Source organism: Chlamydotis macqueenii, chromosome 3, assembly GCF_036417535.1.
Source record: "Chlamydotis macqueenii isolate bChlMac1 chromosome 3, bChlMac1.mat, whole genome shotgun sequence".
In the NCBI taxonomy this organism is placed as follows: domain Eukaryota; kingdom Metazoa; phylum Chordata; class Aves; order Otidiformes; family Otididae; genus Chlamydotis; species Chlamydotis macqueenii.
The window spans coordinates 15,303,396-15,314,727 of record NC_141558.1 but is presented as its reverse complement, the minus strand read 5'-3'; the positions used below and the strand labels follow the sequence as shown (position 1 = coordinate 15,314,727).

Sequence of the window (11,332 nt, the reverse complement as noted above, 5' to 3'; positions counted from 1 at the left end):
GCTGCCTCTCTGCTGAATTACAGAAAGCTGTTACTTTTAGATAACTTCCTGTAATTTACCAGCAGGATCTGCTCAGTGACCACTGCAGTCAATGTTCTTTTCCTTTGCCTTTCTTTGTGGACGATAAGCTTCTCTCTTTCCTGAGAAATGTTGTAGTCTGACACCAACATGCAGTGATTGAGCTCTGAGTGCTAAAATTGAAATCTCTTTATTTTCTCTTTTCTTCTTGTCTCTTTTTCTTTTTTTTTTTTTGAGAAGATGGGAAATTCTTACGCTGGTCAACTCAAGACAACACGGTTTGAAGAAGTGTTGCATAATTCTATTGAGGCCTCTCTCCGTTCAAACAACTTAGTTCCCAGACCAATCTTTTCTCAGTTGTATTTGGAAGCTGAACAGCAACTGTCATCACTAGAAGGTAGGAAATAGTGGAATTTATATTTCTACTCAAGTCAATTCTGCTGTTTGCTCTCCCCACAGTCAGCACACGTATTTCAAATCAGAATACAGAAAAACAAAAGTATTTGAAGTTTTCCTTTGGATTGTTTATGATCTACAAATATATATATGTATTAGAATTGGATTAAAAATACAAACTGCGTTATCTTTTATTTCATCAAAATTAAGCCACTTGCTCAGATTTATCAATATACATAAATCCAAATATTAGGAATTGTTCCATTAAATGTGAGGAGGAATCTTTGGAGATCTGAAACATAAGTATGTTATCCTATAATTTATTATACATTGCTACAAGGTTATACAGTAAATGACAGTAAACTCATGCTAGATTTATAAATTATATATGCTATAAGCATATATATAAGGCATATGCTAATTTCATTGTGAATAAATACAGCCAAAAATATTTTTAGCTTCTAAGAAGGTTTATAATTACTTTGGGCATAATATTTTTAGTTATTCTGTGGCTGCAAAGATAAAAATTTAGGATGTGTTCTCTCATAAACCCTGCACAAGGTGGTATTTAGCACATGGAATTTCTTACTGAATTTTTGTGTTTGTTTAGAGAACCTTGCTTTCTGAGTTTCATTTGCTTAGTCCTTTATTTTTGTTTTCTTGGCAGTAGCGTAGTTTAAATGAACTGTGTCGATCTGGTAAGCTAACTCATGATACAATTTGGTGTTTTGGTGTGCTGTTCTGTGTAGTAGTCTCATGGTTTTCAGTGAGTTCACTGCTGTGTGCAGAACACTGTCACGGTGGTGCAAGGTTATGTTTAATAATTTAATTATTTAGATACTTCTATCACCAGAGGGATGTTTCATTTTTTTTTTGACCAGGTCTGCTTCCTCTGTCATGCTTTGCTAAAGATGGCATAGATATATATGTACTGAAAAATGCGTAATAGTTAACAGTCCACAGTAACAGAAAAAAGTAATCAGCTGAAGAAGTAGTAGTAGATAAAAGTATTTTGCACAGATTAAACTCTTTACTGTTACCTCGTGTTACCTAACAGCTGAGAAAACATTCCTTGAAAAAGTAAATCTGCTCACAGCTCACACATCATTAGGACATAATAATGAATATACATTCGTTGTTTAAATATACATGCTGCTTATTCCCTATACACAAAGTGATCCCTCTAGCAAACCCTTACATGAAGATTTCATAAACTTTTCAATGGTAACCAACTGTGATGTCACAAAATGGATTATGACATCAGTTGGGAAAGGTGCTACAGGAGCAGATGCATTTTTCAGGAATAAAAGTGCGATTTCACACTTCCCTAACTTTTTTCAAGGCTTTCAAAGAGCTTTCCAAACCATGAGGGGCTGATCCTATTTTCTTTGCTGTTAATGGAAACAGAATTGAACTGTAATTAATTTAAAGTCTCACAACAGGCTGGCGGAGAACATTCCTTTCATTAAAGTTTCAGACAAGGGGAGCTCTGAAGGGACCTGTAATAGAACTTTTCCAAGGTTACTGCTCAGGTGGAAGAGGTCTGCAAGCTGGCATCATGTATTCCAGCCTCATCATAACTTGAAATTTCCACTTCTAGCTCTGAGGGCCAGGAGGCGTGTGAAGCAGAGAGCCATCCCTGGGGTCTGGTATAAGCCCCTGTCCCCCCCTCTCATTGCTGTGTTTCCTTGGTCCTGGCATACTCAGACTATCCTTGGTCATAGCTGCCTGCTGGTCCTCAGTACAGCCGGTGTTTTCCTGTGGGGAAGCAGACGACATAAATAATTATAGACAAGGTAGTGCAGTGGGTCAGTGCAACCCAAGTGTTTTGGCTTTCCATTTTGTGGTCTGATAACGTTATAGATGTTCAACATAGCATTTGGCAACAAAACCAGGCACTAGTAAATAAGGCTGATATGGATTTTTTTCTCTGATGATGTTACAATATAAAAATTGCTAGAGAGCCTGACAATTAAGAATATAGTCAGTTTAAGAAAAAAAAAAAGGAATTTTTTTTTTTAAAACCGTATCAATCAGCTGTTGTAACTTGCCATTATTTTTAGGTTTATATTTTTTGTTTAAAAACCATTTTTCTGTCTCCTTTTGTTACATAAATGACTGCCTACACCAGAAAAAAAGTACCTAGCCTCTGAGACTAGTCTAATATCGTTACATATCTGCCATGATAATTTATGCCTAAAAATAATTTATTTGTGCAAAAGAGACTGTAGTGTGCCTGGAGACAAGTTAAATGAACACGTTGGTCCTTTCTGGCCTAGAAGTTGCATTTTTTTTTCAATGAATTTGTAAGCATGTAGTTTCCAGTGAGAATGGTTTTGCAGTCTAGACATTCTAGATTTGAAAAAAAAAAAATCCATATTATAAACATATGCCATTGTATTAATTTATACCATTACATTTGCCTATAAAATTATTTATAGCTATATAAATTAAAAGTACTATGTTCACTAAGTTGGTTTGGACATAATGTCAGATCTCCTTGGCTCCAATAATATATTTTTTCACTCTGGGTTTTTTTTTCCTGCCTTTTTATTATTGTTGTGTTTCCTCTGTTCTCCAGACCTGGCAAATTCACATAGTACTTCAAATAGTCCAAAAATATTATCGTTATTTAAACAAACCTCTTGCTAGATTTTTCATTTCATCAAAAAGCTTAGAGTTTGCTGTGGTCTCACTGGCTGTACATTTCTAGTAAGGGTCTTCTAAAGTCTTCTTAATTAACTTATCTTTTGAAATTGCAGAACCTATCTCCGAATGCCAATAAATGGTCTGGATGTTCAGGAACTTTCTAGGAATGTGCATTAAAACCTCTTTGCAATAGAAGGCAAGGTTTAGAAGGCTCTAACAGGTTTAGATTTCTTGAATATCTATGTTTGCCTAGTTATTCCCAAATCAATTGCAAATTAAATCTGTGGACTGGGTTGCCAGTTATTAGACGTCTGTATGTGTAAATCAGTGAGGCTCTTTAATCTAATTCCTCACTTCTGAAATCAAAATCCCATTTGAATCACAATCACATTCACAGTTTCGATTCTCAAATACAAAACATACTTCTTCCCTTTTTCTCTTGTCCACTTCGATGCATTTGGGTGCTGTCTTTTAGGCCTGTGTATTATGTTTGTGCTGAAGAGGTGTGAAGCTGATTTCAAAGGTTAATGACAGGCATTATTTTTTCTGTTAGCATCCGAGTCCTATGCCACTGATATCACTTCAGTGGGAAAACTATGGGAAGCAGCGTGGCAAAGCAATGCCGAGCGGCAGGGTGGCAGTTGTCTCCACTGCAGCAAGATTGTTTGTTGAGTGTTGTATTCAGCTCTGACAGTAGCACCACGTTCTGACGTGAGCTTTGCAGATAACTTCTCTCTGTGGTTGGCTGGTTCCTTGATCTGCATTTAAGGGAGATTGTCCCTACAATATATTTTGTAGCTGATAATTTAAGCCCTGATGCTGCAATCAGTTTGTGGATGATATCAGCCCTACAATTAGTTCCACTTAGAAAAAATTACATGTATATTAAAACGTTCACAGAACTTAACTTACATTTAAATTATACCTTAAGGCGGGAAGAATTTTCCATGTGAAATTTCTTAATCACAAATATATAAGCATAAGGGTCTAATAAATTCTTTGTGAGAACTGAGAAGAATTCCTTAAAGAAAACCATGATGTTTATGGTATCTATGAATAAATTTAAATTCAATAAAATATGGACAAAATCTTCACAGTACGTCTGTTGGTTTAATGGAGTTGTATCAAGTTACATCAGCTGACTGCCTGGTTCTGTAACATACCACAGAACTATGGTTGTGAGTCCACTTTTGCCATCATCGTGTCTCTGGTTTTGAGTGCTTGATTGTGTATTCTTTTGGAATTGTTTAAGAAAAGATGTGGAATAGACACGTACAGACATAGAGTTCTTTGAAGGGTCCCTGCTTTATAAATGAAATGGAAGCAGAAACTGCAGATCTTTTTAAAAACAAGCAGCAGAAATCCTAATGATGCCTTTTACAGGTGAAATCAGCTCATTCTTATGTATTATAGGTACATATTTGCTCTTGTACTCTTAATTTTTGACCTGAAAGTGCTGTAGCTCTGCTAATTCTTAGTTTCCACTTCCATTTCTTGTCTCTATTTTTTTTTCTCTTTTTTTTTTTTTTTGGATGTGAAATTACCTGTTACGGCTCAACAAACCTAACAGCTTACCACTGTGCAAAGGGGAAAATCCCATTTTCTGCTACCCCCAGTCCTCCTACCCCTATTCATCAGTTTTGGCATTTGTTGTATCTTGCACTGAGCTAATTTAATACATAAAACCAGTAAAAAAAAAATTGGTTACTATTTACTTAGTTAATTTTCTACTGGGTTAGCGAGCTGGAAAGGCTCAACACAGGCTCTAGTAAGTGTCAGAGCTGGCACAAAGGGGAAGGAAGGAACTTCATGACCGGGAATACGGGGAAAGAGAGGAGAGCAGACTCACCTCTTTTTCATTGCATTTGGATGCCAGTCAAGATTAAGCCATAATACATAACCTGTCCTGGACTTAAATAGCAGAGATAGAGAGCTTCACTTTTCCCTTTGTTCACTTTCAGCATTTTTGTCTTTGGTCTATACCCTCGAACAGTCATGTTTAATGTTCTGCCCTTATCTGTGTGCACCAGGACTCAAGCTTGATGTTTAAGTACTTAACAGTAAACATACCCTTCAAATCCTCTTCTAGATTGGGGTGTAAGTCTTAATAACCTTTAGAGATAAATCTTCAAAGACCAGATTTACTTCCTTCCGCTTTCTCCCTAATTCTCACTTATTCTGTAGTATTTGTTTAGCTGATTCTAGAATTATTTCTCAATTAAAAAGAAAAACCAAACTATTCTGAGGAGTGTCATAGAAAAAACCATCTTTCATTAATATCCTGTGGGATTCTGAGTGCCTGATCCAGTCAGTCGAAGTAAAGAGTTTTTCTAGGTGACACTGAGCTTTGGAACATGACTGCAGTGTGTGTCATTGTTTTTCTGTTTAAAGACTACAAGCTGGAGCACCAGAATAGTGTAGGAGCCTAACTGCTGTTTTACTTGCCTAAGTCAAATATCTATTCGACCTCTTTCTGATCCTCAAGTACCTTTACCACCAAATTTTGCCAGCGAAAGCTCTTTGTGTTTGCTGCAGGCATGTCCCTACAGAAGCCAAGAAGCTAGAAGGCCAAGACATAAGTCCCATTGGGTTCGCTTAGAACTTGTGTCCTGTCTCTGTCGTATGTAAGGTTGGATCTGATCTGAGATTTTCTTTAGTCCTGCCCGTAGAAGTGTTCTCACCATTTACCATTTAGCTGCACTCCTCTGCTTGCCAGCTTTGTCTCATTTGCCGTGAGTGTGTCTGAGCCGTAAGACAGGATGGAGTCATTGCTCAGTACGTTTCACTGGAGCTGTTGCATTGTGCATGAAAAAAATGATTGTCCCATGGGTAAAGAGAAGGAAAGAAGCAATCTCATGTTGAGAGGCTGAAACATACACCAAAAATATGCAGGTGAATTCCCTTAACAAGCAAGCTATCAGGTAGCTGATGCACCAGAAAAGTGGTTTACAGCAGAGAATCTGAAGAAGCAGCACCTAAAACCCTCTAAAAAATGAAGCCTACTTCACATATTCCTCTCTCTAGCATTCAGTATTGCCTCCTAGACTAGCACAGTCCATGCACAGGCTGCTGTGAATTGTCTTCCTAGGCATCTGCCTTCCTTGACATTGTATCGGGAGCAGCAGTGCTTTACTCAGAGCTCTGGATTCCGGCAGGAGACAGAAGGCCTGAGAATTAGGTGTTCTTATCATGGCATCATCTGTGGTGAACCTAGTTTCAAACAGGAACTGTTTCTTCAGTTTCCTGTACAACATCAAGGACATGGTCAATAGCTAATTAATAAAATCTGTACTTGGACTGTAGCCAGGACATCCTAAAGTGCTAAGAAGTAATGACTTCTGGTTCATATTTGCCGTTAATATTATAAACAAAGGATACAGTTACACTGTTGTGATCAGCTAGAGTTCGAACACCAGGAGTTAGGCCTCTAAAAATCATGAGGTTACTTAAAAAAAAAAAAGAGATTTAAAAATATAATAAATTGAGGCTTCTTTTTATTTGTCTTTCAGGTATTTTTTACTTTCTCAGGTGTAGTTCAGTCATGCTTTTGAACTTTTTTTGCACAGGAGCTGAAAGCTTTATTTTTTTGATGAAAGACATTCTATTGTAAGCATGACTGGAAGTTGGAGCTTTGAGGAAACAACAAATATCTTAAGAGTTGGCAACAGTAAAGTCATTGTCAAGAGGAGAGAATCCAGTTTGCTGTAATACTTTCTGTAACTGGGTCACCCTGTTCATTCATTGGTTTGTTGCCAGTGTTTTCTGTTGTCTAAGTCACTTATGCTATGATAATTTGTAGCAGGCAGCAGAGCAGATAATGAGGAAGAAGAGGAGGAGGAGGAGGAGGAAGAAGGCGCAGAATCAAGTAGTCCTCCTGTTTCGTACCAGATGAAGTCTCCCCCGGAAGGATGTTGCACTACAGATGGTAAGAAATGCACTAACCATGCTGTCAGAAGACATTTGCCCTACTGAAAAAGGCAGGATTGGGGCCATTTCCCCCACAATTAATCAGAATGAGGTAATCTATATCGTATAGAAATCCTAAAAATGTCAGTGTTCATTATCAGCCAGATAAAGCTGGATTGCTCTTGGTTGCTCTTATATTTGACAAGGTCTTTGCAAAGTGTGTCGGATAAACATTTGTGTTGGAATGCCTGACATGAGGACAGAACTTCTGTTCTCTTAGGCAACGTGACCTTTAAAAGGTTGAGTTTGCAGGCACGGTGTTTGCTAAAATGAATGTGGTAATTCTTATAGCTTTATCATTGCTCTTTCCTACTTAAAGTGTACCTCATTCAATGTTGCTGTAAAAAGTATTTGAAAATTCAGGAAAAGGCCGTGAAATTCACCAAATATTGAGAACTATTGTCTCCATTTTTTAATGTCTGACCTAAGTTATGATGATGTTAGTAAATAGTCTCATAAATATGTAGGTTGCAAAACATCATCAAGAGAAACTTCACTGTACATTTTCAGATTTTTATTTGTTTATTTTACTGGTAGCATGTGTTTATGGCTGACTGAAAGACAGGGAAGAAAATTATCTCTAAATTTGCCCTTGACCTCAGAGGATACAATTTTGGTTTTCATTAAAAAAATAGGAAGTCTTTTAATGAAGACAATTGGGAATATCAATTAAAAAAAAATCTTGTCAATTTAAAATACATTGAATTGATTTTTTTTCTAGGTTTCTGCCAGGCTGGTAAAGATTTGAGACTGGTTTCAATTTCCAATGAACATATTGAGGTACCATCAGGGTTTTTACTTGTTGGTGCAAAGTCACCAAGTTTACCCGATCACCTTTTAGTGTGTGCTGTGGATAAAAGATTCCTGCCAGATGACAATGGGCGCAATGCCCTGCTGGGTAAGTGTCTGTGATTGCAGTAAGTGGATGCTTCTGTGGGCTACAATTAATAGCAAATCTTTTTTTTGCAGAGTGAGTTCAGCAGATCTTATTTCTGTTCCATGTCTACGTTAATGCTCACTGGTGATGCACAACAAGATAACAACTCAGAGCTGGCTATGTTTGCTTTGGAAAGGTACACAGTGAGCCAGTTCATTAGAAATGCTTCATCACCTTCTATCCGTTAGTCCAAGGCTAAAGTCGTTGTCCAACCAGTTTATGTCCTAGTTGCTGGAACTGCACATCTGGTAACTGGACTAGCTGAACTGCCGCCTGTCTCTATGTCAGCTTTCCAAATACTGAGATGGGCAGACTGTAGGTCTGTGAAGTGGAACTTTCAGACTATTACATCCAAGTAAACAATCTGATCATAGTTTGAACTACAAAAATTTATGATCTTTTTGATTTATCTCTCTGAGACGAGGATAATATTCTCCACTGTGTTGGAACAGTAGCATGGGTTCTGGATCCTAATCTAAGGCCTTTTGCAATTATCACAATATGAATAAATAAAAATTATTAGAAATTGAACTTTTTCCTATTTGTGTAATCTGGTAATACCATGGATTTCAATAATAGTGTTTGTAGGATACTCCAATTTCTTGCTTTTCATCTGTTTAAAAGTCTAGCTTATGACATAAAACTAGGTCCTTCCATTTTTATTATAGTCTTTCTGATGACCATTAGCCTCATCCAAATCAACCCAAATAGAGAAGATCTGCTGTCATGTGCATGAATGAAATGAATATTGTTGTTATTAAAAATGAATAGTTTTTATATTGGGAAAAGTGATATGTTATCGGAGAAGAACTCTTTTTTCAACCAGACACTCTCAAGTTCTTAGATATTGTTTTCTCAGTTAGCTAACCCAAAAATGTTCCGTTGTGTATTTGTGTACCAGCCTGAGCTTTAAATAGCAAGAAAGAAACATTTGTCGTGTCTTTTAACAGTTTTCTGTGACAAACACTGAGGGATATGATGTGAACTCAATTGTTATCTCATGAGCAACTCTTCAAGGCATTTGGGATGACAGCATAGTGTGAAGGTGCATAATGGAGTTCTATGTACAGTAATTTCTTTCCTCATGTGATCTTGTGGAGTTGGATTGGTCACAGTACATTTGACCAGTGATTGTAAAAGAATTAAGAGGGTTGTAAATCACCCACGTGTTGTCATTTTAAAGATAAAGACAGGAATGTTGTACCACTCAAGTCATTCAGTGCCAGCACGATTAACAGCTTAAGATCCTTAGGCTGTTAGCAGAGAGGAAGTAGTGCATTTGTTAATTGCATGCTAAACAAGAACAGAAAAAGGCAACAGGAACATAACTGGGAGGTTTTTATGCTACTTGCATCCTCAGCGTGCTTATTTAATACATTTTCGTTTCCTGAAACCATTTAAATGTTTATTTTTAGCTGTTGTTACACACTTAAACACCAGTGAATCACGTTATTTTGCAAATAATTTTAGTAATTCTGTAGGATTGCTTTTATGTATTCTATAACAAGCTTCAATATGAAAGAACTTACATGTTTTAAGATCCAAAGTCTTCATATGGAAGCTGGAAATAAAATAATGTTCCTTGTCCCTAATCTAATAAAAACCCACAATATATCTTATTGACATGAGGATAGCCTACTGTTCATACAATAGATCATACTGTAGATAGAAATGATTGTTTGATTCTGGTTTTCATACACTAATGCAAGTCAAATCAGGGTAAGTAAAATTAGAAGTAGACATGAATAGCCTCACGGTCTCAGATACACAGGGAGATAAAAGACAGAAACATTCTTGCTTTAAGTTCTCTGCCTATTAGTACCCACAGTGACCTCTGTCTTGTGATAGATTTAAGTTGAAAACATTTCATGTGAAGGAGGGAAGCTCTTTTTGTTGTCTTGCTTTTAAAGACAGGGTAGAAAGCTTATTTTTGGTGTTCTGAGTTTACATTGCTCTCCTTCAAACATGTTGGCCTTTTCAGACAACATGGAGAGCGGTCCCTTCAAGCCTGTCTAAGTATAGAGGGAAATTGAATTGGATCCATTTTGAACTGAAATGAGCTGTCATCATGAGTCAGAGTCTGTCCAAAGCTTTTGGGAAGGATTATTGGTGATACAGGCACATCACCCGTAACCCTTCAACCCCACTGCTTTTTTTGTAATTTCATGTTTTTTCTCTTAATATACTGTGTTTTTGTAAGGCAACTTTTACTCAGTACTGTAGATTTTTTTTCCAAAACAATTTATTTGAAAGGAAAAGACACTAATGAATTACCCAATAGTTTCCTGATTTCTCATGGTCTGCCTGCAGATGTTTGTGAAGATGCCTGCGGAGCGTACAAAAATTCCAGAAGAAAACAGGAAATGTCTCAGTAGTTTCCGGGCCAGCTTTTGACTTATGGCCTTGTTCCCATTAGAGGCTGTTGATATGCCTCTGGGGCATGTGCCAATTTATTGATTATGATAATAAGTTGTCCCACCATTAAGGCATATGTGCTTGTGATTTTAAAGTAATTTCTGTGGGAGGTTGTTTTGTTTCTTTGTTTTTACAATTGACGTATTATTCCATAGAAAAACCCTCAGTTTTCTGGAAAAGCTTTTATTATTGCCAAGCAAAAAGTTTTCTGAGCATGTACCTCATATGATTCTGTTAATCAGGTTAGATTACAAGTTTCACTACTCTGCAAAACAGATTCAGCTTTTTGTCTTTAGGAAGCTGTTTCCTGGGGTTTTTGCGACCTAAAGGAATGCTTAGATGGAGGAAGCGCTTCTGTGATAGTGTGATATTTATTATTTCCTAATAAAAGCGGCGAATGTACCACTCCCAAAGGTTTTTTCTCTTTTGGATTTTTTCCCCAGTCCTTACTCTTAAGGAGGGTCTCTCATGATAAACAAAGCAGCTATTCATCCATCATTTTCCTTCCCAAAAGACCAAACAGCTGCCCACTTTCCTACAGGGAATAAGAAATCTTTTTTTTCTTTTTTTTTTCAGTGGGTCCCTGAGGTCAGAATGACAGAGGAAAAGATTAGTTTGCTTGCATTGTAAGCTGTGCGTAAGATGAAAACATTGTAGTATAAAATACTGCAGCTGCTGCAGTTAAAATGTACAATGTTCTATTGAGCTTTTGTAATAGTAGTGAGTTTCCGAACAATGGAGCTTTCCAGCTTGATCATATTAATTTCATTTCTTTTTTAAATTTAGGACTTGTCTTCAAATGGAGTGGTATTGAGTAGGTGGGAAAAATGTGGAGCATTGTCAGTGTTTGTGTGCTTTTTCTTGTGAGTAGAACTGAGAAGAAGAAATGCTTTTGCTGAAAAGATGAAAATATAATCATTCTTTGTCTTAGGCAAGCTGCCAACTTTACAT

General features: G+C 36.9%; 1 protein-coding gene across 3 annotated transcripts in view; it reads left to right on the top strand.

Annotated features, from left to right (window-relative positions):
• The first annotated feature begins 258 nt into the window (after positions 1-258).
• GREB1 (growth regulating estrogen receptor binding 1) overlaps positions 259-11,332 on the top strand; it is a 59,560-nt gene continuing 48,486 nt past the window's right edge. For all 3 annotated transcript variants that reach the window (XM_086743927.1, XM_010128263.2, XM_086743925.1), the window contains exons 1-3: positions 259-415; positions 6,863-6,988; positions 7,751-7,927. In XM_086743927.1, coding sequence (XP_086600053.1) covers positions 259-415; positions 6,863-6,988; positions 7,751-7,927 — 460 coding nt within the window. The remainder of the gene's footprint in view (positions 416-6,862; positions 6,989-7,750; positions 7,928-11,332) is intronic.